This window comes from Eubalaena glacialis, chromosome 13, assembly GCF_028564815.1.
Source record: "Eubalaena glacialis isolate mEubGla1 chromosome 13, mEubGla1.1.hap2.+ XY, whole genome shotgun sequence".
Lineage (NCBI taxonomy): Eukaryota > Metazoa > Chordata > Mammalia > Artiodactyla > Balaenidae > Eubalaena > Eubalaena glacialis.
Window position 1 is genome coordinate 49,077,942 of NC_083728.1, and position 25,095 is coordinate 49,103,036.

Below are 25,095 nucleotides of genomic sequence, written 5' to 3' on the forward strand. Positions count from 1 at the left end.
GGCTACCCACGCTGGGAGCCAGGGATGCGGAGTCGGTCTCTGCTCTCGGCTCCGCTGCTTTTCCTCCCAAGCGCTCTCACTGTGTCTTTAGCATATGGCTTTCTGATGAGGACTTTTTGATTACGCAGCAAGCTTACTCATTATTTTCCTAAGGCTCAACAGGCATTTTTAAAGGACTGAAAATACAAGTTTTATTGCAACCTTAGGAGATAACTCAGGCGAATGTGGCTCACGCACTGGGCCTAAGTGAATCTATCATCAAATGACTGCAAAGCACTCAGAAGACAGAGAGGCGCCCATGAGCTCCCCACCCCACCACGGTCTCAGCTGACACCCACCAAGCGGGACTGTGGCATCTCGGCAGGAGAAGCCGGGACGGCTGCCAGGGCGGAGCCCTGGGCCTGGGCTGCTCTGCAGTCACTTCCAGGAGCTCCTGTGCTTTATGTTTTTACAAGAGTGGATTCTTATTTTATTCTCTTACATAACTCTATCTATAGAAGTCTATCTATACACAATATTGAATTATATCTAAAACTAACATCTCTACACACTTATTACTTATACAGTTATAACCTACGTTTATATTCACCTATATAACTATACTTATAACTGCCTATAATTATATCCACATAATATAATCTATAGTGAAATCTATATAATATCTTATCAGATCATGCTTTACCCTATTTGTAATCAATAATTTATCATTGCATGTCTCCTCCCCTCAGGTGATGACTAACAAGATTGTGATGCGTCTACAACAACACAATCAGGGGCCCTAAAGGACAATCTGGTTCCCAGGAAGGGTCCAGAACCTCACGGGGACACCCCTTTATCTACACCCAGGACAATGTGTGCTCTGAGGGAAAAGAAAAAGTAGCAGCTTCTGGCAGCAACGAGCAAGTCTAACTGAACAAACACGCACACTGCTAGAAATTAATGATATAAACATGACACTATCGTACACATGACTCAAAAGAGTCACTAATTCCAAAACAATTTTAGTAACTTGGCGTCACCGGAAGGAGGCAGGTGTTCCTTCCACCATCCATCACGGCTGTTCCTTCCCTCCACTTTTAGCTGTGTTTCCATCTGACACTCCTCCTGGGGCCCAGGAGCTAATTAAGTGCTTCGGTTTAGAAGACCCTTCCTCCCCATGCCTGCTGTGCCGCGGCATGAATGTGAGATGGCAGGGGCGGCAGAGGGAGAAAAGATGAAACAGCATCTTGTGATGCAGGGTAAACAGTGAGGTCAGCAGGAACTTGGAGCTCACACCTGTGTCCGAGCAAGGCGGGCCAAGCTACCTCCAGGTATGGGCGACAGAGGAGGGAGCCCAGGCCGCCTGCCCCATGCATCCACGCCACTCGTGATGCCTGCTTCTGTTTCAGAGGCAGGGAGACATTTAATAAAAGAAAACAAATAGCGATGCCTCGCTGTATCTAGGAGGAGATCAGGAACAATCCTCCAGCTGTGGTTGAACTCTGCAATATTCAAGCTTCGTTTCATTTTGCTTTTAAAGGTAACCCCAGGAAATGAAAAATGTTCTGTACTGAACTCCATAGCGGAGCACGCCCAGCTCTTAAGCTTGCCGTATTGAGCTGCGATGCGTTCCTTTCATCTGACGCTGTTTCCATAAGGAGGAAAGAGCTAGAGAATCTCTGTTGTATTTGTCAAGCCCCCGAACACCTTGTAAGCGAACATGGGCGCCAGGAAGATGACAGATGTTACTGATTTAATGGGGACTGCACATGAGGTGGTACTGTAATTAGGACTGATATTAGAATATCAAAAGCCTCAAAAATGGAAAAATTACCACCGCAGCTGTATCTGGGGTGAACGGAAATGGCTTCTGTCATGGTCAGTTTTATGTGTCGACTGGGCTGGGTCATGAGGTGCCCAGATATTTGGTCAGACGTCATTCCGGTGTGTCTGTAAGGCTGTTTCTGGAGGAGATTAACATTTGAGTCAACAGGCTGAGTGGCGCACACTGTTCTCCCTCACGTGGGTGGGCCTCATCCACTCGGCTGAGCTCTCGAGTAAAAGGAACTCCGGCGTGACTCCGCTGAGCTGGGACAGCAGTCCTTCCTGTCTTTGGGTTTAAATGGAAACGTCAACTTGCAGAATGGAACTCACGTCACCGGCTCTCCTGGTTCTCAGGCCTTTGGGCTCGGACTGGACCCACACCACTGCTCTCCCTGATCTCCGCCTGCCGACTACACATCTTGGGACTTCTCAGCCTCCATAACTGCACGAGCCAATTCCTTATAACAAATCTCTTCCCACGTACACATCCTGTTGGTTCTGTTTCTCTGGAGAATCCTGACTAATACAGCTTCCAAACCCTAAGTTAGTGAAGTGGTAAAAAAAAAAGCACTATTTCAGTACCATGAGTTGTGTGTAGAAATGCAGAATTCACAGATGTATTTAATACTAAATCTCACTGTCTTGTTAAGATTAATGTTGAGGGTCTTGGGCCTACATGCTCATTTCATCACTGCCCTCAGCTCTCATTCAACTGAGTGGCAAGTCATGCTGACTCTAGCTCCTGTGTATCCCTCTAATCCTTCCACTTTCCTCCACCCCAACTGCCATCACATCCTTCTTCAGGCCACAGTCATGTCTTATCTGGAGGCAGTAATAGCCTGGCCATTGCTCTTCCTGCCTCCGCCTCCCCTACTCCTGCCATTCTCTCCACGGTAGTGAAATCTCATCCCCCCACTCCTCTGCTTAAAGCACTCCATGGGCCCCTCCCTGTCCTATGGTTCAGGTCCAAAGTCATGAAGACGGCTTTAGGGTCTGGCTTTTCCTTCCCTGTCTACGCCCACACCAGTCTCATCTTTCCCCAGCAGATTCCTGGATCCCACCCTAGTCTTGCTGAATCAGAATATACTAGAACAAGGTCTGAGAATTTGTATTTTTCAAAAAGCTCCTCGAGATAATTTCAAAGATCGGCCAGACAGGCTTGGGAACCACTGTTTTGGGAGTCACGTCCTCTGATAACCACGGAAGTGGTACATGACTATCTGTGTAGTTCCACGATGAGTCATCTCTGCTCCAACAGGACCGTGAGCTCCTTGAAGACAGGAAGCATTTGAGTGACACATGCAGGACAGGCTCAATCTGGCACGGGAAGTGGTCCTGAGTGTGGGCAGTGACTGCCAGAGTCACTGGATTGCTTTAATACAGACAGCAAAGACCATCAGAGGGAGACCACCAGACGCCACGTGCTTCCTCTGAGATGCGAGGGGACAACAGCACTGCCTCTACTGTGTTCCTGCCCCAGAAAATCAGACCTGAACTCAATCAAGCCACTCAGTCTAACGACTGGTTTTCAGAAAACGTAGGATTAGAGGCGCACGGTGAACAGCACCATGGGATGCAATTAGCAAAACCTCAAATGTGAGAATTCACCGGATAAATGACATAGTTTCATCAACAAACAGATGGTGAGAAAAAAAGAGGGAAGGGAAACCTATAGATTATACGACACTTTAGAGACACATCAACCAATACTATGTGTGGATATAAAGTGGGTCTTGATTCAAGTACATCTATTAAAAAGAAATGAGAAAATTGGTGTGGCCTGAACACTGACCGGGTTTTTGTTTATATAAGAGATTAGTTAACTTCCGGTGTGTGTGTGTGTGTGTGTGTGTGTGTGTGTGTGTGTATGTGATGACAACGGCACTGTGGTTATGTTTAAAAAAAAAATCCAACAATAAAGGGTGACCATATGTTGGTGGGAATGTAAACTGGTACAGCTACTATGGAGAACAGTATGGAGGTTCCTTAAAAAACTAAAAACAGAGCTACCATATGACCCAGCAATCCCACTCCCGGGCATATATCTGGAGAAAACCATAATTCGAAAGGATGCATGGCACCCCAATGTTCACTGCAGCACTATTTACAATAGCCAGGACATGGAAGCAACCTAAATGTCCGTCAACAGAGGAATGGATAAAGAAGGTGTGGTACATATATACAATGGAATATTACTCAGCCATAAAAAGGAACGAAATAATGCCATTTGCAGCGACATGGATGGACCTACAGATTGTCATACAGAGTGAAGTAAGTCAGAAAGAGAAAGACAGACATTATATAATATCGCTTGTATGCGGAACCTAGTAAAATGGTACAGATGAACTTGCAAAGCAGAAATAGAGTCACAGATGTAGAAAACAAACTTATGGTTACCAAGGGGGGAAAGCGGGGCAGTGGGATGAATTGGGAGATTGGGATTGACATATACACATGACTACATATAAAATAGACAACTAACAAGAACCTACTGTATAGCACAGGGAACTCTACTCAATGCTCTGTGGTGACCTAAATGGGAAGGAAATCTGAAAAAGAGTGGGTATATGTATAACTGATTCATTTTGCTGTACAGCAGTAACTAACACAACATTGTAAAGCAACTACACTCCAAAAAAAATTAATTAAAAAAAATTAAAAAATAGAGTCTTGCTTTTTAAGAGATATATCCTAAAATATTTATGGATAAAATATGATATCTGGCATTTGTTTTAAAATAATCCTGTTAATGAGTGTGTGTGTGTGTGTGTGTGTGTGTCTAGTGACTAGAGGTAGAAATGAAACAAAACTGGTCACATGCTGACAATGATGAAGCTGGGTGATGTGAGAGGGTACATTGGGTTTATTACATTATTCTTTCTGGTTTTGTAATATACACTGTCATAAAAAATAAAGTTTAAAAAATGTATAAGTCATTAATTTCTATATCGTGATATCTCAAAGTTCCTTTAATGCACTGAAAGCTGGAGATGGTTGTATAACCCTTTGCAGAGCAGAAATTTGCTAATATAATAGGATTGCATTCTTTGATTCTAAGAGTTCTTTGAAACACCTGCTGTTAACAAACCCGACACTCTTAAGTAAAGGCAGTTTCTCTTTTGAGCCAGAATGGGTTGTAAAGGATTGCCAAAGAAGATCCCTCTGCACAAAGGAGAACTGGGGCCATGTCCTGAAATGAAGGTGTTCGTCTCTTTTCCATGGAAATTCTAACCTTATTTTGATGCTAAAATAATATACTCAAGTCCTTCGGATTCTTCACACCAACTCGACAGAAGATCATCTCAACTTTTCTGTCTGACAGAACGAAGGGGAATTTGGTTTTAGTACAGTAGAAAGTGGTAGAAAGTACAGAGAGAAAGGGGCGGAGGAAGAGGCAACCCATATTGAGATTTCATAAGTGACCCTTGAAGAAAAAAATCTTTACAAATCATACCGACGGTGTAATTAAACGTAGCAACAGGTCACTTAGAATATCCTAAGTGATACTACAAGATAGATGAACATGAAGGTCCTCTGAACCAAGCATCAGTGTGAAAGAGTCTTTGTGGTAATACATGAAAATTATAGGGGAAGAGGATCTTTACAACTGTTTGTCAATTACATCAGTATTCCACCTGGCCTCTCACCTATTTTATGGTTATGTGTGATTACAAGAGATTTCCTTCCTGGTTTCCATGTTCAAATGTTTTAATTTACAAAGGTGGTCTGCTGGGTGGGTACCTCATTAATTTGCATACTCTGAAAATCACTGATTCATAAAGACAGACATCTACCTTGAGTTTGGAAAGAACAAGTGAATAAAAATGGTGCTTGGTAAAGACAGATAAAATGGTGACTTTCAAATTTCAGAGTAATGAGTGAGTCACTCTTAATGAAATATACGTTATTATATGCTCAGCAGTGGAGAAAATACGTATGAAAAATATAATTTGTTTTGATGATGATTACCTTCCTTTTAATAATAATTAAACCTCATACTCTTAAGAAAAATGTATACTAGTGCCAAATCGACTCACCCATCCATCCATCCATCCATCCATCTATCTTTCTTCCCTCCTTTGTTTAGCAAAGCAATTAAGGGACAATAGAAAAATAAAAGGATGGAGGGAGGACAGAAGTGAAAGAAAAATGAAGATAGAAAAGGAGGAAATGAAGGAGATTATAAATGCATGATGACTGCATTTATAAAAAATTTATAAGATTCTTAAATAAACTTTATTTTCAAGAGCAGTTACAGGCTGACAGAAAAATGGAGAGGAAGGTAGAGAGATTTCTCATATCCACCCTTATCCTCACATGCACACAGTCACTATTAAATTCCCACACCAGAAGGTTCCATTTGTTATAATCAGTAACCTACACAGACGTCATTATCACCCAAAGTCCGCAGTTCACATTAGGGTTCACTCTTGCTCATTCTATGGGCTTTGACAAATGTGTAATGACATGTACCCACCATGACAATATCATACAGAGCAGTTTCATTGCCCTAAAAATCCTCTTGTGCTCTACCTACTCATTCCTCCCCCACCACTAACCCCTGATCCTTTTACTGTGTCCATAGTTTTGGCTTTTCCGGAATGTCACATAGTTGGAATCATACAGTAGGTAGTCTTTTCAGATTGGCTTTTTTCACTGAGTTTTATGTATTTAAGCTTCCTCCCTTTCTTTTCATGTCTTGATAGCTCATTTCTTTTTAATGTTGAGTAGTATTTCACTGTCTGGATGTACCACAGTTTATTTATCTAGTCACCTACTGAAGGACATCTTGATTGCTTCCAAGTTTTAGCAATTATGGATAAAGCTGCTATAAACATTCATGTGTAGGTTTCTGTGTGAACATATGTTTTCAACTCATTCGAGTAAATAGCAAGGAGTGCAACTGCCAAATTGTATGGTAAGAGTGTGTTTAGTTTTATAAGAAACTTCCAAACTGTCTTCCAAAGTGGCTGTATCATTATGCATTCCCACCACCAATGAAGGAGCGCGCGCTCCCATTGCTCCACATCGTCACCAGCACCTGATGCCCATGGTGTTTTGGATTTTGGCCATTCTAACAGGTGTACAGAGATATCTTATTGTTATTTTAATTCGCAATTCCCAATTGACATATGATGTTGATTAACATCCTCTTATATGCTTATTTGCCATGGGTATATTTTCTTTGGGGAAATGTCTGTTCAGGTCTTCTACTTTTTTTAATTGGGTACTTCATTTTCTTATTGTTGAGTTTTAAAAGTTCAAAGTACGTTTTGGATAAGAGTACTTTATCAGATGTGTCTTTTGCAGATATTTTTTCCCAGTATGAGGCTGGTATTCTCATTCTCTTGGCATTGTATTTTGTAGAGCAGAAATTTTCAATTTTAATAAAGTCCAGCTTATCAACTGTTTCTGTCATGGATCATGGCTTTCATGTTGTATCTAAAAAGTAATCACCATACCCAAGGTCATCTGGGTTTTCTCCTATGTCATCGTCTAGGAGTTTTAGAGTTCTGCATTTTACATTTAGGTCTATGATCCATTTTGAGTTACTTTTTGTGAAGGGTATGAGGTCTATGTCTCAAATCTTTTTTTTTGCATGTGGATGTCCAGTTGTTCCTGCATCATTTGTTGAAAAGACTATTTCTGTTCCACTGTATGCCTTTGCTCCTCTGCCTAAGATCAGTAGACTATACTTATGTGGGTCTATTTCTGTGTGCCCTATTCTGTTCCATTAATTTGTCTATTCTTTTGCCCATAACATACTGTCTGGATTACTGTAGCTTTATGGTTAAGTCTTTTTTTTTTTTAATTTTTAAATTTTATTTATTTTTTTATACAGCAGGTCCTTATTAGTCATCAATTTTATACACATCAATGTATACAAGTCAATCCTAATCGCCCAGTTCATCACACCACCACCCCCGCCTCCTGCCGCTTTCCTCGCTTGGCGTCCATACGTTTGTTCTCTACATCTCTGTCTCAATTTCTGCCCTGCAAACCAGTTCATCTGTACCGTTTTTCTAGGTTCCACATATATATGTTAACACAAGATATTTGTTTTTCTCTTTCTGACTTACTTCACTCTGTATGACAGTCTCTAGATCCATCCACGTCTCAACAAATGACACAAGTTCGTTCCTTTTTATGGCTGAGTAATATTCTACTGTATATATGTACCACATCTTCTTTATCCATTCGTCTGTTGATGGACATGTAGGTTGCTTCCATGACCTGGCTACTGTAAACAGTGCTGCAATGAACATTGGGGTGCATGTGTCTTTTTGAATTATGGCTTTCTCTGGGTATATGCCCAGTAATGGGATTCCTGGATCATATGGTAATTCTATTTTTAGTTTTTTAAGGAACCTCCATACTGTTCTCCATAGCGGCTGTATCAACTTACATTCCCACCAACAGGGCAAGAGTGTTCCCTTTTCTCCACACCCGCTCCAGCATTTGTTGTTTGTAGATATTCTGATGATGCCCACAACTGGTGTGAGGTGATGGCTCACTGTAGTTTTGATTTGCACTTCTCTAATAATTAGTGATGTTGAGCAGCTTTTCATGTGCTTCTTGGCCATCTGTATGTCTTCTTTGGAGAAATGTCTATTTAGGTCTTCTGCCCATTATTGGATTGGGTTGTTTGTTTTTTTAATGTTGAGCTGCATGAGCTGTTTATATATTTTGGAGATTAACCCTTTGTCTGTTGATTCATTTGCAAATATTTTCTCCCATTCTGAGGGTTGTCTTTTCGTCCTATTTATGGTTTCCCTTGCTGTGCAAAAGCTTTGAAGTTTCATTACGTCCCATTTGTTTATTTTTGTTTTTATTTCCATTACTCTAGGAGGTGGATCAAAAAAGATCTTTCTGTGATTTATGTCAAAGAGTGTTCTTCCTATGTTTCCCTCTAAGAGTTTTATAGTGTCCAGTCTTACATTTAGGTCTCTAATCCATTTTGAGTTTATTTTTGTGTATGGTGTTAGGGAGTGTCCTAATTTCATTCTTTTACATGTAGCTGTCCAGTTTTCCCAGCACCACTTATTGAAGAGACTGTCTTTTCTCCATTGCATATCCTTGCCTCCTTTGTCATAGATTAGTTGACCATAGGTGCGTGGGTTTATCTCTGGGCTTTCTATCCTGTTCCATTGATCTATGTTTCTGTTTTTGTGCCAGTACCATATTGTCTTGATTACCGTAGCTTTGTAGTATAGTCTGAAGTCAGGCAGTCTGATTCCTCCAACTCTGTTTTTTTCCCTCAAGACTGCTTTGGCTATTCAGGGTCTTTTGTGGTCTCCAAACAAATTTTAAGATTTTTTGTTCTAGTTCCATAAAAAATGCCATAGGTAATTTGACAGGGATTGCATTGAATCTGTAGATTGCTTTGGGTACTATAGTCATTTTCACAATATTGATTCTTCCATTCCAAGAACATGGTATATCTCTCCATCTGTTGGTAACATCTTTAATTTCTTTCATCAGTGTCTTATAGTTTTCTTCATACAGGTCTTTTGTCTCCCTAGGTAGGTTTATTCCTATGTATTTTATTCTTTTTGTTGCAATGGTAAATGGCAGTGTTTCCTTAATCTCTCTTTCAGATTTTTCATCATTAGTGTATAGGAATGCAAGAGATTTCTGTGCATTAATTTTGTATCCTGCTACTTTACCAAATTCATTGATTAGCTCTAGTAGTTTTCTGGTGGCATCTTTAGGATTCTCTATGTATAGTATCATGTCATCTACAAACAGTGACAGTTTTACTTCTTCTTTTCCAATTTGTATTCCTTTTATTTCTTTTTCTTCTCTGACTGCCGTGGCTAGGACTTCCAAAACTATGATGAATAATAGTGGTGAGAGTGGACATCCTTGTCTTGTTCCTGATCTTAGAGGAAATGCTTTCAGTTTTTCACCATTGAGAATGATGTTTGCTGTGGGTTTGTCGTATATGGCCTTTAGTATGTTGAGGTAGGTTCCCTCTGTGCCCACTTTCTGGAGAGTTTTTATCATAAATGGGTGTTGAATTTTGTCAAAAGCTTTTTCTGCATCTATTGAGATGATCATATGGTTGTTATTCTTCAATTTGTTAATATGGTGTATCACATTGGTTGATTTACATATATGGAAGAATCCTTGCATCCCTGGGATAAATCCCACTTGATCATGGCGTATGATCCTTTTAATGTGTTGTTGGAATCTGTTTACTAGTATTTTGTTGAGAATTTTTGCATCTATATTCATCAGTGATATTGGTCTGTAATTTTCTTTTTTTGTAGTGTCTTTGTCTGGTTTTGGTATCAGGGTGATGGTGGCCTCACAGAATGAGTTTGGGAGTGTTCCTTCCTCTGCAATTTTTGGGAAGAGTTTGAGAAGGATGGGTGTTAGCTCTTCTCTAAATGTTTTATAGAATTCATCTGTGAAGCCATCTGGTCCTGGACTTTTGTTTGTTGGAAGATTTTTAATCACAGTTTCAATTTCATTACTTGTGATTGGTCTGTTCATATTTTCTATTTCTTCCTGGTTCAGTCTTGGAAGGTTATACCTTTCTAAGAATTTGTCCATTTCTTCCAGGTTGTCCATTTTATTGGCATAGAGTTGCTTGTAGTAGTCTCTTAGGATGCTTTGTATTTCTGCAGTGTCTGTTGTAACTTCTCCTTTTTCATTTCTAATTTTACTGATTTGAGTCCTCTCCCTCTTTTTCTTGATGAGTCTGGCTAATGGTTTATCAATTTTGTTGATCTTCTCAAAGAACCAGCTTTTAGTTTTATTGATCCTTGCTATTGTTTTCTTTGTTTCTATTTCATTCATTTCTGCTCTGATCTTTATGATTTCTTTCCTTCTGCTAACTTTGGTTTTGTTTGTTCTTCTTTCTCTAGTTCCTTTAGGTGTAAGGTTAGATTGTTTATTTGAGATTTTTCTTGTTTCTTGAGGTAGGCTTGTATAGCTATAAACTTCCCTCTTAGAACTGCTTTTGCTGCATCCCATAGGTTTTGGACTGTCGTGTTTTCATTGTCATTTGTCTCTAGGTATTTTTTGATTTCCTCTTTGATTTCTTCAGTGATCTCTTGGTTATTTAGTAACGTAGTGTTTAGCCTCCATGTGTTTGTGTTTTTTACATTTTTTTCCCTGTAATTCATTTCTAATCTCATAGTGTTGTGGTCAGAAAAGATGCTTGATATGATTTCAATATTCTTAAATTTACTGTGGCTTGATCTGTGACCCAAGATGTGATCTATCCTGGAGAATGTTCCGTGCGCACTTGAGAAGAAAGTGTAATCTGCTGTTTCTGGATGGAATGTCCTATAAATATCAATTAAATCTATCTGGTCTATTGTGTCATTTAAAGCTTGTGTTTCCTTATTTATTTTCATTTTGGATGATCTGTCCATTGGTGTAAGTGAGGCGTTAAAGTCCCCCACTATTATTGTGTCACTGTCGATTTCCTCTTTTATAGCTGTTAGCAGTTGCCTTATGTACTGAGGTGCTCCTATGTTGGGTGCATATATATTTATAATTGTTATATCTTCTTCGACTGATCCCTTGATCATTATGTAGTGTCCTTCCTTGTCTCTTGTAACATTCTTTATTTTAAAGTCTATTTTATCTGATATGAGTATTGCTACTCCAGCTTTCTTTTGATTTCCATTGGCATGGAATATCTTTTTCCATCCCCTCACTCTCAGTCTGTATGTTTCCCTAGGTCTGAAGTGGGTCTCTTTTAGACAGCATATAGATGGGTCTTGTTTTTGTATCCATTCAGCAAGCCTGTGTCTTTTGGTGGGAGCATTTAATCCATTCACGTTTAAGGTGGTTATGAATATGTATGTTCCTATTACCATTTTCTTAATTGTTTTGGGTTTGTTTTTGTAGGTCCTTTTCTTCTCTTGTGTTTCTCACTTAGAGAAGTTCCTTTAGCGTTTGTTGTAGAGCTGGTTTGGTGGTGCTGAATTGTCTTAGCTTTTGCTTGTCTGTAAAGCTTTTGATTTCTCCATCGAATCTGAATGAGATCCTTGCTGGGTAATCTTGGTTGTAGGTTCTTCCCTTTCATCACTTTAAGTATATCATGCCACTCCCTTCTGGCTTGTAGAGTTTCTGCTGAGAAATCAGCTGTTAACCTTATGGGAGTTCCTTTGTGTGTTATTTGTCGTTTTTCCCTAGCTGCTTTCAATAATTTTTGTCTTTAATTTTTGCCAGTTTGATTACTATGTGTCTCGGCGTGTTTCTCCTTGGGTTTATCCTGTATAGGACTCTCTGCGCTTCCTGGACTTGGGTGGCTATTTCCTTTCCCATGTTAGGGAAGTTTTCAGCTATAATCTCTTCAAATATTTTCTTGGGTCCTCTCTCTCTCTCTTCTTCTTCTGGGACCCCTATAATGCGAATGTTGGTGCGTTTAATGTTGCCCCAGAGGTCTCTTAGGCTGTCTTCATTTCTTTTCATTCTTTTTTCTTTATTCTGTTCTGCAGCAGTGAATTCCACCATTCTGTCTTCCAGGTCACTTATCCGTTCTTCTGCCTCAGTTATTCTGCTATTGATTCCTTCTAGTGTAGTTTTCATTTCAGTTATTGTATTGTTCATCTCTGTTTGTTCTTTAATTCTTCTAGGTCTTTGTTAAACATTTCTTGCATCTTCTCCATCTTTGCCTCCATTCTTTTTCCTAGGTCCTGGATCGTCTTCACTATCATTATTCTGAATTCTTTTTCTGGAAGATTGCCTATCTCCACTTCATTTAGTTGTTTTTCTGGGGTTTTATCTTGTTCCTTCATCTGGTACATAGCCCTCTGCCTTTTCATCTTGTCTATCTTTCTGTGAATGTGGTCTTTGTTCCACAGGCTGCAGGACTGTAGTTCTTCTTGCTTCTGCTGTCTGCCCTCTGGTGGATGAGGCTATCTAAGAGGCTTGTGCAAATTCCCTGATGGGAGGGACTGGTGGTGGGTAGAGCTGACTGTTGCTCTGGTGGGCAGAGTTCAGTAAAACTTTAATCTGCTTGACTGCTGATGGGTGGGGCTGGGTTCCCTCCCTGTTGGTTGTTTGGCCTGAGGCAAACACTGGAGGCTACCTGGGCTCTTTGGTGGGGCTAATGGCCGACTCTGGGAGGGCTCACGCCAAGGAGTACTTCCCGGAACTTCTGCTGCCAGTGACCTTGTCCCCATGGTGAGCCACAGCCACCGCCCGCCTCTGCAGGAGACCCTCCAACACTAGCAGGTAGGTCTGGTTCAGTCTCCCCTGGGGTCACTGCTCCTTCCCCTGGGTCCCGATGCGCACACTACTTTGTGTGTGCCCTGCAAGAGTGGAGTCTCTGTTTCCCCCAGTCCTGTCAAAGTCCTGCAATCAAATTCCACTAGCCTTCAAAGTCTGATTCTCTAGGAATTCCTCCTCCCGTTGCCGGACCCCCAGGTTGGGAACCTGACGTGGGGCTCAGAACCTTTACTCCAGTGGGTGGACTTCTGTGGTATAAGTGTTCTCCAGTCTGTGAGTCACCCACCCAGCAGTTAAGGGATGTGATTTTACTGTGATTGCGCCCTTCCTACCGTCTCATTGTGGCTTCTCCTTTTTCTTTGGATGTGGGGTATCTTTTTTGGTGAGTTCCAGTGTCTTCTTGTCGATGATTGTCCAGCAGCTAGTTGTGATTCTGGTGTTCTTGCAAGAAGGAGTGAGAGCACGTCCTTCTACTCTGCCATCTTGGTTCCTAATCCTATGGTTAAGTCTTGAAGTTGGGTACTGTCAGTCCACCCACTTTGTTTTTCTCCTTCAATATGGTACTGGCTATTCTGGGTCTTTTGCCTCTCCATATAGACTTTAGAATCAGTTTGTCCATGTCCACAAATAACTTGCTGGGGGACTGCACTGAATCTATAGACCAAGTTGGAAGACCTGATATCTTGACAATATTGAGTCTTCCTATCCATAAACATGGACTACGTCTTCATTAGTTTAGTTTTTTGATTTCTTTCATCAGAGTTTTTATAGTTTTCTTCATATAGATCTTATACATATTTTATTAAATGTTTACCTAAGTATCTAATTTGGGGAATGCTAATGTATATTCTATTGTGTTTTAAATTTCAATTTCCCTTTTTCATTGCTGGTATAAAGGAAAGTGATTGACTATATTAACCTTGTATCCTGCAATCTTGCCATAATTGCTTATCAGTTCCAGGAGACTTCCTGTCAGTTATTTTACATTTTCTACAGAGACAATCATGTCACCTGTGAATAAGACAGTTTTATTTCTTCCTTCTCAATCAGAATAACCTTTTATTTCCTTTTCTTATCTTACTGCATTAATTAGAACTGTGTTTAATTTTAAAAGTATGCTGTAAGTCACCACACAGCGATTGGAATGTAGCAATTTTTAAAAGAAAAATGATCATTTCTAGTGTTTGCTATGTACCCAGCGCCTATCCAAGTATTTTACATGTATTATCTCATTTAACCTTCACAACAACTCTCTGAAGTGGGTACTATTATTATCCCCATTTTAAGGATGAGAAAAACTGATCCACAGAGAGGTTAAGAAACCTGTTTAAGGTTACCCAGTCAGTAAGTAGCAGAGCAAGGATTCACAACTAGGTCTGCTGGACTCTACAGTGTATGTTTTTAACCATTATCCTGTATCAATTTGGGATATATTACAGGCTAGGGCTTATGTCTTCTACAGGTGTTTCTTAAACACCACTCTCATTTGATCCCCTCAGCAACCCTGAAAGTTAGCTCTTCTTATCCCTGTTTCACACTGAGAAAGATGAAGCTCAGAATGGGTAAGTTACCAGCCCAGTGGCCTACTGCAACGTGGCATTTAAACCCATTTAAGCATGTGCTTTCGTTATGAAAATGTTTTTTGTCAGAACAAATGTGTGCTATTTGCTATTCAGTGCAGCTTTAACTGATCATTCAACGAACATTTACTGAGGGTCTGTTAAAGGCCAGAAACTGTTCTAGGCACCGAGGAGACAGAAGTGAACAAGGCAGCTAGAAACCCTGTCCTCACAGAACTTACCTTCTAGTAAAATACAAAGCATTTAAAAACAAAACAAACTGACAAACAAAAAAATCCCACCGACCACTGCAAAGTGCGTGACCAAGAAGCCACAGAGGCATCTGGTGGGGAGTGAAGGGGCAGGGCTCTCCGAGGAGAGGACGTCTGAGCTGAGGGGGGTGCTCCAGCCTCAGAGATGCTTCTGCTGACTTAATCCCAAGTCAGTAACGACATGAAGACCCTGACTGCCTGCTTAGAGCTTTAGATTGGGAGCCCAATGATGGAGAAGAGTTTTCCCACTTGCAGTGAGTTTTGAGTCCCTGAGTTGTTAGCCATCAGCCCACAGAGGATGCCACCTGGGGAAGGGGAAAAATGGCAGAGAGTAAAACTGACAGTATGGCGGGCGCTTCCCTTGTCCCTCCAGCCTCCATCTGGGTTTGGAAGTTGATCCTCTCCTTGGAAACATGTGTTTCAATTTTGGTTTCTTCTTAATTAAACCAAAGACTCTGCATGGAAACCAAAGTGGGATTTTCCCTCCAGATGGGGACTCACTCTTCTGATGTGACCATAAAGTGCCAACTTACATTGATATAGAAGGACTTCTGTTGTGTAAAATGATTTCTTGATGGGCACTTTGCCTCTGGAGTTCATTCTTTCTCAGACTTCCTTCTTCCCCTTATGGCACAGCTTACTTACAGTATACACACTTCATCACGTAATTCTAACAATTCCATGGAGCAGATATTATTTCTGCCATTTAACAAGTAAGGAACTAAAGTTTAGGGAGGGAACTAAGGTCACAGGACACTGGAGTAGTCTCACAGAGCTGGGCTGCAAGTGCAGGTCTGACTCTAGAACCTTCTGCATTATTCCAATACCACATGGAGTTTCCCATCTCTTTCCCGAATCTTCATCCCAGATCACAGCAATTTCAGCCCCTCTGACTTCACGAAGCACCACGATGAAACAGCCCCCGAAGTCCAGCTCAGTCTCCTCCCACACAGCAACAGCCACAAAACCCCCTTCGAAAATGCTCTGTGATCAACAAATCACAGAAAACAGTCACTGATAATACGAATGACCACATAACCAGAAAAAGTAAAATACATAAAAACATAAATGAGGAGGGAAACAGTTCTTTCCGTGCGGTATTTCTCATTCTCTGCCTACGTTTGGTAATGGTTCCGCCATCATCCGTTCTGTAAGATCAGCAGAGAGTAGACGGAAAGAGTGTTCAATTAAGCACAGAATTGCCAGATACCTTTCAGGTAGCCAAAGGAGTGAGAAAATGCAAGGATTTTCACCTCCTGAAATTTACTGTGAAACTGAAAGGATTCAACCTATACAATGTCTAAACCAAAATGATTCTATTGTTGGAAATCAAAGGTTTGAAAGTAACATAAAACTGAAGTATCAACAGAAGGAGACACTGCTGTTAGTCAGAAAAGCTGGGCTCTGCAGGGAAGTGGCAGCTGGTGCTGGGCAGGGGGACGTAGCACTACGGCAGCCGCTATAACACCCACGTTGTAAGGCAGGTAAGGCATGGGAACTACCAAGGCTTTGATTTTGAAAACAACTCCTCATTTAGTTCACGGTTCCCGTTAGAAAAGACGACACCTGTGAGCTCTGGGCATCTCTCTATTGTAAGAAAAGGTGATGAGACGCAGCTGAGGGCCGGCCTGGTGCTCACAGCGAAGCTCGGTATTCTCCTGTCAAGAGCAGACAGCTCCAAAGGACACCAAGACCAGGCGAGGCTACTCTGTGACCACGAGCAAGACAGAAAGAAAAACAAAAACCAAAAAAACACTCCACAATCATGTCTGAACACAAAAACATGAACACTGTACAAACCATGAAAATGATCAAATACCCGCCTCCTCTGGCTAATAGGATGACTGCTGTCATTTTTATCAATCCTAGTTTTAACCTCACTCCGTTCTTCTTGCCTTCCAGATAAGATTAAGACACCCAATCAGAGAATTAGCCCAACATCCAACCCAGAGCAAAGCCCCGCTTGCTTGCACTCTGCCCTGAATCACCTAACCCAGGGCCAAAGTCCTATCATAAGGTCTTGGTAACACCTTGCTGAGATGCCCCCTGCTTCCCACGGTATCTGTTCTTTCTTAGTGCAGGGAATTAATAAATCTAACACACTGTTAAAAAAGTAGGTGTATGTCTGGGGGTCACTGGCCGAAAGGCACTGACATTTGTCAGGCAGAGGCTTGGGGTACATCAGGTGTGCTGGGGACGCCACAGTGGGCAGCCTCGCTGTCAGCGACTCGGGAGACATGCAAAGGGAGCCGACCGGCTGTGAACAACAGCTATGTAAACGCAGAGGAACTGTGCTCATTTCGTAATGATCCTAGGCCTCTCATCTTTCTCACACCGGACAATAGCTCGACCGTGATTCAATCATCAGAAAGCATTTCTTCATTTCAGATGACAATTTTACAGGGTGAAAGAAAGGCTGGTGTTACACCATGAGATTCCTGGTATCTTCCAGGTATCCCCATGAATAAGAATAGTCACACATAATCTTAGTGTCTTTGCCCTCAGAAATTGATTTCGTAAGTAGATGTAACAAACTGAGGTGCTCACATTGCTACACTTCATGACTGCAGGTGGGGGGCGTTCTTTAATCCTCCCCTGGCTCTTAAAGCAGATCTGAAATGTGCTGGAAGGCGCCATCACTGTGGCCAGCTGTCCTCATCACCACCACCACTTTCATTCACCACGGTACCACCTAACATTTCGGAGTGCTTCCCTCTGTACCAGAGGCCGTGTGATGTCCATGATCTCATTTAACCCTCAGGTCAACTCCTGGAAGATGGTGGTATTATCTGTCTTCATTTGTCAGTGATAAAGGACACTGACAGTGACATTAACTCCAAAGGAGCAAAGCCAGGATTCAAGGCCAGGATGAAGCGCCCCAGGCCCATGCTCTAAGCTTCCACACTATTTTTATCCATCTTAATAATGCTCTAGCCAGTGAGGTGAAAATGGGGAAGAAGTGGTCTTGGGCTGCTGCCTGCTCTAGTACTTTCAAGAAAACGTCCTAGAAACTTCTCAGGTTCTTACTTCTAAAGGTGGTGGTTTTATTCTTGAAAGCGTTACTGTTTTAGAGGATTTCACTTGTTTTCATTAATTACAGTTACTCCTTGAAATGACAGACTACTGAGATGATTAGCAGAAATGTTTCCAAGTAGATGATAACATTCTCTGAAATGAGTGACCCAAAATGCACCTCTCATCAATCAACAAAAACAAAAAAAAAACTCATCTATTTGGGGCTAATATCGGCAGATTTTCTGAGAATTCAGTGAATAATACAGTGAATGCGAAGCACGTGTGAAATATCATGGGAGATGAAGAATTCAATTAGACGTTGATTCTGTTGCCTGCAAGTAACTGAAGAGTATTAACAGGGGAGATCTGAGACATAAACATACCTTTTGATACAAGCAAGAAAGTACCAAGAATCTTAAAAGCAGTGGAGGTGAAGTCTCAAGGACATTCCAGAACAAAGTGTGCAGAAGACCCAGCTCTATCTCAAGCTCAGAGTGTGCTGAGGATTAAGAGAAGGAGCCTGGGGGCTTCCCTGGTGTCGCAGTGGTTGAGAATCTGCCTGCCAATGCAGGGGACACGGGTTCGAGCCCTGGTCTGGGAAGATCCCACATGCCGTGGAGCAACTAGGCCCGTGAGCCACAACTACTGAGCCTGCACGTCTGGAGCCTGTGCTCCGCAACAAGAGAGGCCGCGACAGTGAGAGGCCCGCGCACCGCGATGAAGAGTGGCCCCAGCTTGCCGCAACTGGAGAAAGCCCTTGCACAGAAACGAAGACCCAACACAGCCATAAATAAATTAAAAAAAAAAAAAAAACTGTTTAAAAAAAAAAGAGAAGGAGCCTGCCCTGAAAGACACTCTAGTATAAACTTAGGCTTTGCCACTCACTGGCTACATGACCTTCTTTATCCTCCCCAAGACTTAACCTTCTCACCTGTAAAATGGAGATAATAATAGAAGTCACCTCAAAAGCTGGCTGGAGGAGTAAACGGCATGATATATCAAGCCTTTCACTCATGCCTGGCACTTAGTCAACACCCAGTAAATGTGATGACAGCAGTAGTACTATGTGAACGCCTATGGAATTGCCAATATTCCACCATTTTTGACCTATGACAACGACAGGTTCAACCTGATGGTAATGGTATCTGGCTTCAAGTACAGGAACAAGCACCCTTCCGCTCCACGTAACTCCTCAGACAGAGACTGATGGGATCGTTTCCTGTTACCTCCACAGCCTTTTCTGCTGGGCTGTCGTCCGCGTTACAAGAAGGGCTTGGAGGAGCTGAGCAGCATGTCACACGCGGGGAGAGCCGCTATCAGAACCCTCTGGCTGCCCGACAGCAGGCTCTGCCCACGATGTGCACATTTACACTGAACGGTTCCAGCGGGGCCGGGATGGCGGCAACAGGGGGTTCCGCCCACGTTAGAAACCTCCAGAGACTCTGGCTCTTGTTGAGCAAAAGTGCTTGGCAGCATTTGGGCATGAGATACAAAGCAGTAACAGGCCAGATTCTGGAAAACCTGGCTCCAGGTTAGAAGCTAGAGTGGTCCTGATAACTCTTTGTGGGTGGAGCCTATACACGTTTATCAATAAGAGTGAGTTCTGGAGGCCAAATGTACACTTCGCCACGGAGCATCACCACGTCCTGACTCACTGCTGCCTTTTCCTGGTGCTACACCCCCCAACCCCACACGGCTACCACCACACACACCACTAATACTCCTCTCTCCGCGGCGATAAAACTAATCTGTAGAACATCTCGTGACGGGCAGAAATTTCTGTTGTTACCCGTCATTTTTACAATAATTATTTTCACATTTTTATAAATAGGATTTAACCTTATATAAGTTAGAAAGTAGGTGTCTATGTCTTTCATGTGAAAACATTTGACACTTTTCGTTGATAAACTCAAACACAAGGTCCAAATCTTGCCGCTATTTTAATAGCAAGGAAGATCGAAACACAACTGGATGCTTCCTTAGAACACTGCTCTATGCAGCTCAATCGGCGTGAGGAGGTTTGTAAAGCTGTGTTTCTGGATTTTAAAAATCAGCAGATAATTCCTTTTGCGCAAACACTATGCGTATTGGTGTGTGCCAGTACAAATGTGTCCTACTGAAATCCACCTTTCTGTACATGCCTATGTATTTAACTATACCTCCAGGTAGAGTTTCATACAGCAATGTAAACATATGCTCTTTGAGGGCAAGAGGTGTCTCATTCACCTTGATATTCTAGATAACACCTAGCACTGTCCCCAGCATATATCAGGAATTAAATAAATGGATATTGAATGAAATCAAATAGGAAGTTCAGGGACAATAAATGTTAATTTTCACATGAAAATGCACTAAATCAGTGACTCTTGGTGTTAGATTGAAAATAAAAATCATAATAGTTGCAGGAAATCAACTCAAGAATCTCAGGTTACCTTTCCAGTAAAGTGAAGCTGAATTACACTCTCCCCTTGACAAGAACATAATATTCTGAGATTTAATAGTCAACATTAGATGAAATACACTTAATTTAAAATGTAAGCCCCTATATTTCCACAAGGTGCGGGGAATCCATTCCTTATGGGTTAATGCCACAGGTAAACCACAGTCACGGGCAATGGGAGGGATGCTAGTATCCACAGAGATGTTGACATAAAACTCTGTTTGTCAACAGCTGATGGCTCGGTAGGGCTAAGTGATTAAGCAGGAGATCCTGAAAAAACAAACATGGGTTCCACCTGAAAGTACCAAGAATGAAAAGGTGCCCTGAGCTTTGCTCTGACTCTGGAAGCTGGAGTGGAAAGACAAGAGTCCCCAAGAGCAGGGCTCACAAACTCACAGCACACAAACGCCCAATCTGTGGGGCACGGCTGGCATCATGTGCATTTAATTAGAGCCCTGAGTAAGCAGGGATGACAACAGCTATTTCCTGTTAGTTTACAAACTTGTTTTTATACACTGTCGTTCTGCACGTTTCCATTAAAGACAAGTCTCGATAACTGACGCAGGTAAGGGTTTGGGAAAGAAAACCATCACTAGTTCTACTGTGAGTTTTAAATTGTTTGTATGATACAATTAAACCTTTAAGAGAACTTGGTCAAGCAGGCTCACCACGATAACCTTTCCCTTGAATGTAAACTCTTCAGTTGGGTATCAGGGTCACACCACCTCATAGGCTGATTTTTAGAGCCCTGCAACGACCCATCCAAACCTCAGTCGTAATAGTTCCAACACCTTTTCAAAGGTGTAATTCTATAGTTTAACTCACAGGCCTGTAAGCATGGCCACACCCTGAAGCTCTTCTTTCCTCAGAGCACTTCTATACTGAGGACCTCAAGTCTCTAAAATGCCCCTCGTGGACCACAATCTCCTAGTCTTCAATTTCTCCATGGTCCCCACTCCCCCGCTTTTGCTCTCACTGCAACCTCCAGCCTCTGGATGTTTCCCTAAGGCTTGGTTCACTGGTATTCACTGGACTCCATGGGCAGCCATTTCAAACTGGCTGTCTCCAGGAATGAGAAAAATACGGCCGTTTTATGGAGACTTCCACAATTCAGAAAGGGCTGTCTCAGGCCTCCTCTTATTTGATTTCATTTGCAATAGGTCTTATTTTTCTTCCTCTTAAAAGAGTAGCAGAGGGCACTCTGCGAGGCCCCCAGGAAGCTTGCTGACTGGAGTGAGCTATTTGTAATTTTATCCTGCCTGCCTCAGTGGCTCACAGCGGCAAGAGGGTAGCCCATGCCCGAGGGCCACCTGAGACCATGCCTCAGCGCACTCTGCCTCGGTAGCATCAGATGCCAACCAAATAAGCAGCTCTAGCCTGCAAAGCAATACAAGCTCTACGGAGCAGTCAACAGTACATGCCAGCAGGGAGGCAGTCAGAAAAACAACAGTTGTGTTGAACCAAAGCTCTCCACGGAGCTGGCTCAGAAGATGAAGTTAAAATAAGTCCAACAAAACCTAACCATGACTAAAATAGGTATGTGTCTTTTTGCTTCCAGCCACCTTGAAAAAGTAACAACGATGCAATACTACAAATCTTCAGTTAATTAATTCAAGTTTTTGGCAGCAAGCTTTGTACCCCCAGCCTGCATTGCGTACCATCTGTCTACGTGAATATTCAGTTCTCACCCACAACCTGCTTCCTAACCCTTGGAATAAATGTATCTCCTCAAAACCCAGGGAAACGCTCTGTTGGGGGGGAAGGACTTATATTTTAAATAAACTGATCTCATTACTTTACAATCTGCTGCTGCCACCTCCTGTGTTAATGAAGCAGCATCTCTCCATCCGTGAACAAGAGTTAAGTGTTTAAAAGGAAGAATTCTCACTGGTCAATCAGATGGCAAATTTCCTGCACACAGAGAAAGAAAAGCTTAATTCTGTTACCTCTAACTGACTTCGCCTCTCAGCAATCACACGTTCATCCTTGTTTCCAAATAGTTTCTTTGGAGGGAATTCAAGAGTCGCGAGCTGAAATACATATTTTATAAGAGATGCATTAATATCACACCTGTGATCTTTGGGCTATTATTAATCCATTATTTGGAATCTCTATCATGGCGGGGGGGGGGGGAGAGAAAGAGGTTGGAAGTTTAAAGATGGTAGGGCCTGCCTTGCTTAGCCACCAACCGTGTGACCTTGAACAGACCAGGCGAGGCTCCACAAGGGTCACCCGAGAGGCAGGATGATGGGGCCTCAAAGGAAGGACAGACTTGAGTCTCAATGTTTTGTCCCAGACGACATAGTAGACTCTTTGCCAGGTGGTGTTTCACATGTTTTATTTTTTTAAAACACAAGTTTGTTCTTCTTTTAGTCCCCTTCTAACACTAGTATTCAATTATATTTGTGTTGACATGAGAATTTGAAAACTCAACAAGCATACTACCTGAACATTTTGTAAAAGAGTTCTGTAAGCTTTCCATATTGCCTTTTCTCAGCTACTACTGCAAATGCAGATGGCCCATGTGAAAAGAGGGCGTCTCTTTCAATCTTTTCACCTTGTTTCCTAGAGAATAAAGGTTTAGAATTTGTTGTAGCCAGGTCTTGGAATTTCACAGGTATTTTCCTTATGCTTCTTTTCTTGCAAGTATAAAAATCATAACAAAAAGGTAAGTTTTCTTATAGACTCCAAGGCAAGAAAGAGCTCTATAATCTGGCGGAAACCTGACCAGCTCGTGTGGCATTGGTTGAATGAACGCTGAGGGGCAATAATCGCTGGTGTTGATGAAATTCACTATTTCCTTCCTTCCTCTCCCTGTCAGGTTCAGACACACTGAGAGGCCAACAAAGCATTATCAAGAGAAAAAAAAAAGAACATTTCTCCCACAATATAGGTCACAATGTGCCACAAAATTCCTATTTTATACATATGCAAACCTTGGCTGATTTAAATTTATATTGCCACAGTGGGAATCAAAAATTAAGAACTAACATCTGTATGTATAGGACTTTGAAAACTTAGTACTAAAGGAGAATATGCATACAGAAAAATGCACATATCCTAAGTGAACAATTGGTGAATTTTCAACATCTCAACACACTGTAACCACCTCCCAGATCAAAAGAGAACACCCCCAGCCACCCAGGAACCCCTGGCACTCCCCTCCTGCCTTATAAAAGGCTGGTGCTAGCCTGACTTCTAACAGGATGGTTTAGTTCTTCCCATTTTTGAGCTTCATCATACGGCACGAACCCTTTTGTGTCCACCGTCATCGGTCTACCTCTTGCGTGCGAGGTCCACTCATGTTGCCATGTGCAGCAACAGTTTGCTCATTCCTGTGGCTGAACAGTATCCCACCATGTGAACATTCCACCACTGGTCTGTTCAGTCTCTGGTTATTGGGCTTTTGGCTAGTTTCCAGTTTCTGGCCCTTAGGCATTGTGCTGTTATGAACATTTTCCTGTAGGTTTTCCATACGTTTCCTATAAACATATGTAGGGATTCCTGCTGGTCAGAGTCTGAGGGGTGAAAATGCTAGGTCATATGGAATGCAAGTGTTCAGCTGCACCTGAAGTTATCAAATGGTTTCCCAAAGCAGTTTTACTACCAACACTCCCACCAGCAGTGACTGAGAGACCCAGTGGCTTCAGATCCTCACCAACACCTGGTGCTGTGGGCTTTTTCATCTTGGCAATGCTGGTGGGTATGCCGTGATTTCTACTGTGGTTCAGATTTGCATTTTTCTAATGAGCCATGATGTTGAGCATCTTTTCACATGCTAATTGACCATTTGGTTACTCATTTTGGGGAACTGTCAGATCAACTCTTTTGGCCATTTTTTATTGGTATATGCCTTTTTCTTATTAAGAGTTATTCTTCCTTTTCCCTCTCTTCGAGGTGTCTTTGATGACTTTAGAGCCCTTTTTCAAAGTTAGTGGAAGTCAGAGGTTTGCTCCTTTCAAACTCAAGTGCTCTTTCTACCCCAAACCTTGGAGTGGGTGGGGTGTGGGACCTCTTTCTCCTTCTCTCACCAATGTTCCAATTTGGTTGCTTACAGGCAACTTTAAAATCAGTTCAAGGTAAAGTGAAAGACCATGGGTACTGAAGTAAGACCGACCTAGTTTGAATCTTGACCACTAACTAGCTAACTACTTTGTTTCTCTGAGCCTGAGTATTCTCTGCTGAAAAAAATACACAGGCGATGGTAGTAAACGTTACCGGTTATCTGTGAAGATTTAGTGAAGCAATGCCGAACGGGCCTTAGCTACTCTTGTTATTTACTAGAGATCTGGTAATTACTACGAAAGCAGCATGCCACATGCCTGGCTCCCTCTCCCCATCCCTGGAATGGTCATGTGGCTTCAAGGAGCAAAGGGTTTTCTGGAACCCTGACTTCACTGGCACAAACACACGTCCCATATGTTGCAGGTTAGAGAAGACAGGTACCCAGAACGTGTCTTTTGGGCTTCGTCCAGCCTCGATTTCATCTTGTACAAATGTGTTCCCCCACCAAATGCAGTGATGCTGAAAGCTTGGCAAGCATGCTTTCACAGTTGGTTGTTTTGTCATTTTCTTGTGTGGCTGATGAGGTGATGTGGTTTCTGTCGGAGGAAATTTACAGTCGTACTTGCATGCTCGCTCAGAACTGGTGCACTGAAAGGGCCTCTGGCAGCTGAACTAGGTGGGAAGCAAGCATTTAAACTTCCTCGTAGTCAATGGTAGTATGTACTCCATCCTGGGATGGAGGCTAGTATCTTGTGCTATGACGATCCACCCTGTGAAATAACTGTGTATAAATTATCTATAATACAGA

The 25,095-nt window shown here is 42.1% G+C and overlaps 1 protein-coding gene across 4 annotated transcripts in view; it reads right to left on the reverse strand.

Annotated features, from left to right (window-relative positions):
- Window positions 1-25,095, reverse strand: part of KIF16B (kinesin family member 16B) — a 291,470-nt gene that overhangs the window by 16,569 nt on the left and 249,806 nt on the right. For 3 of the 4 annotated variants that reach the window (XM_061208593.1, XM_061208590.1, XM_061208592.1), the window contains one exon: window positions 22,229-22,312. The exons of the other annotated variant lie outside the window; for it this stretch is intronic. In XM_061208593.1, coding sequence (XP_061064576.1) covers window positions 22,229-22,312 — 84 coding nt within the window. The remainder of the gene's footprint in view (window positions 1-22,228; window positions 22,313-25,095) is intronic. 4 annotated transcript variants of the gene reach the window in all.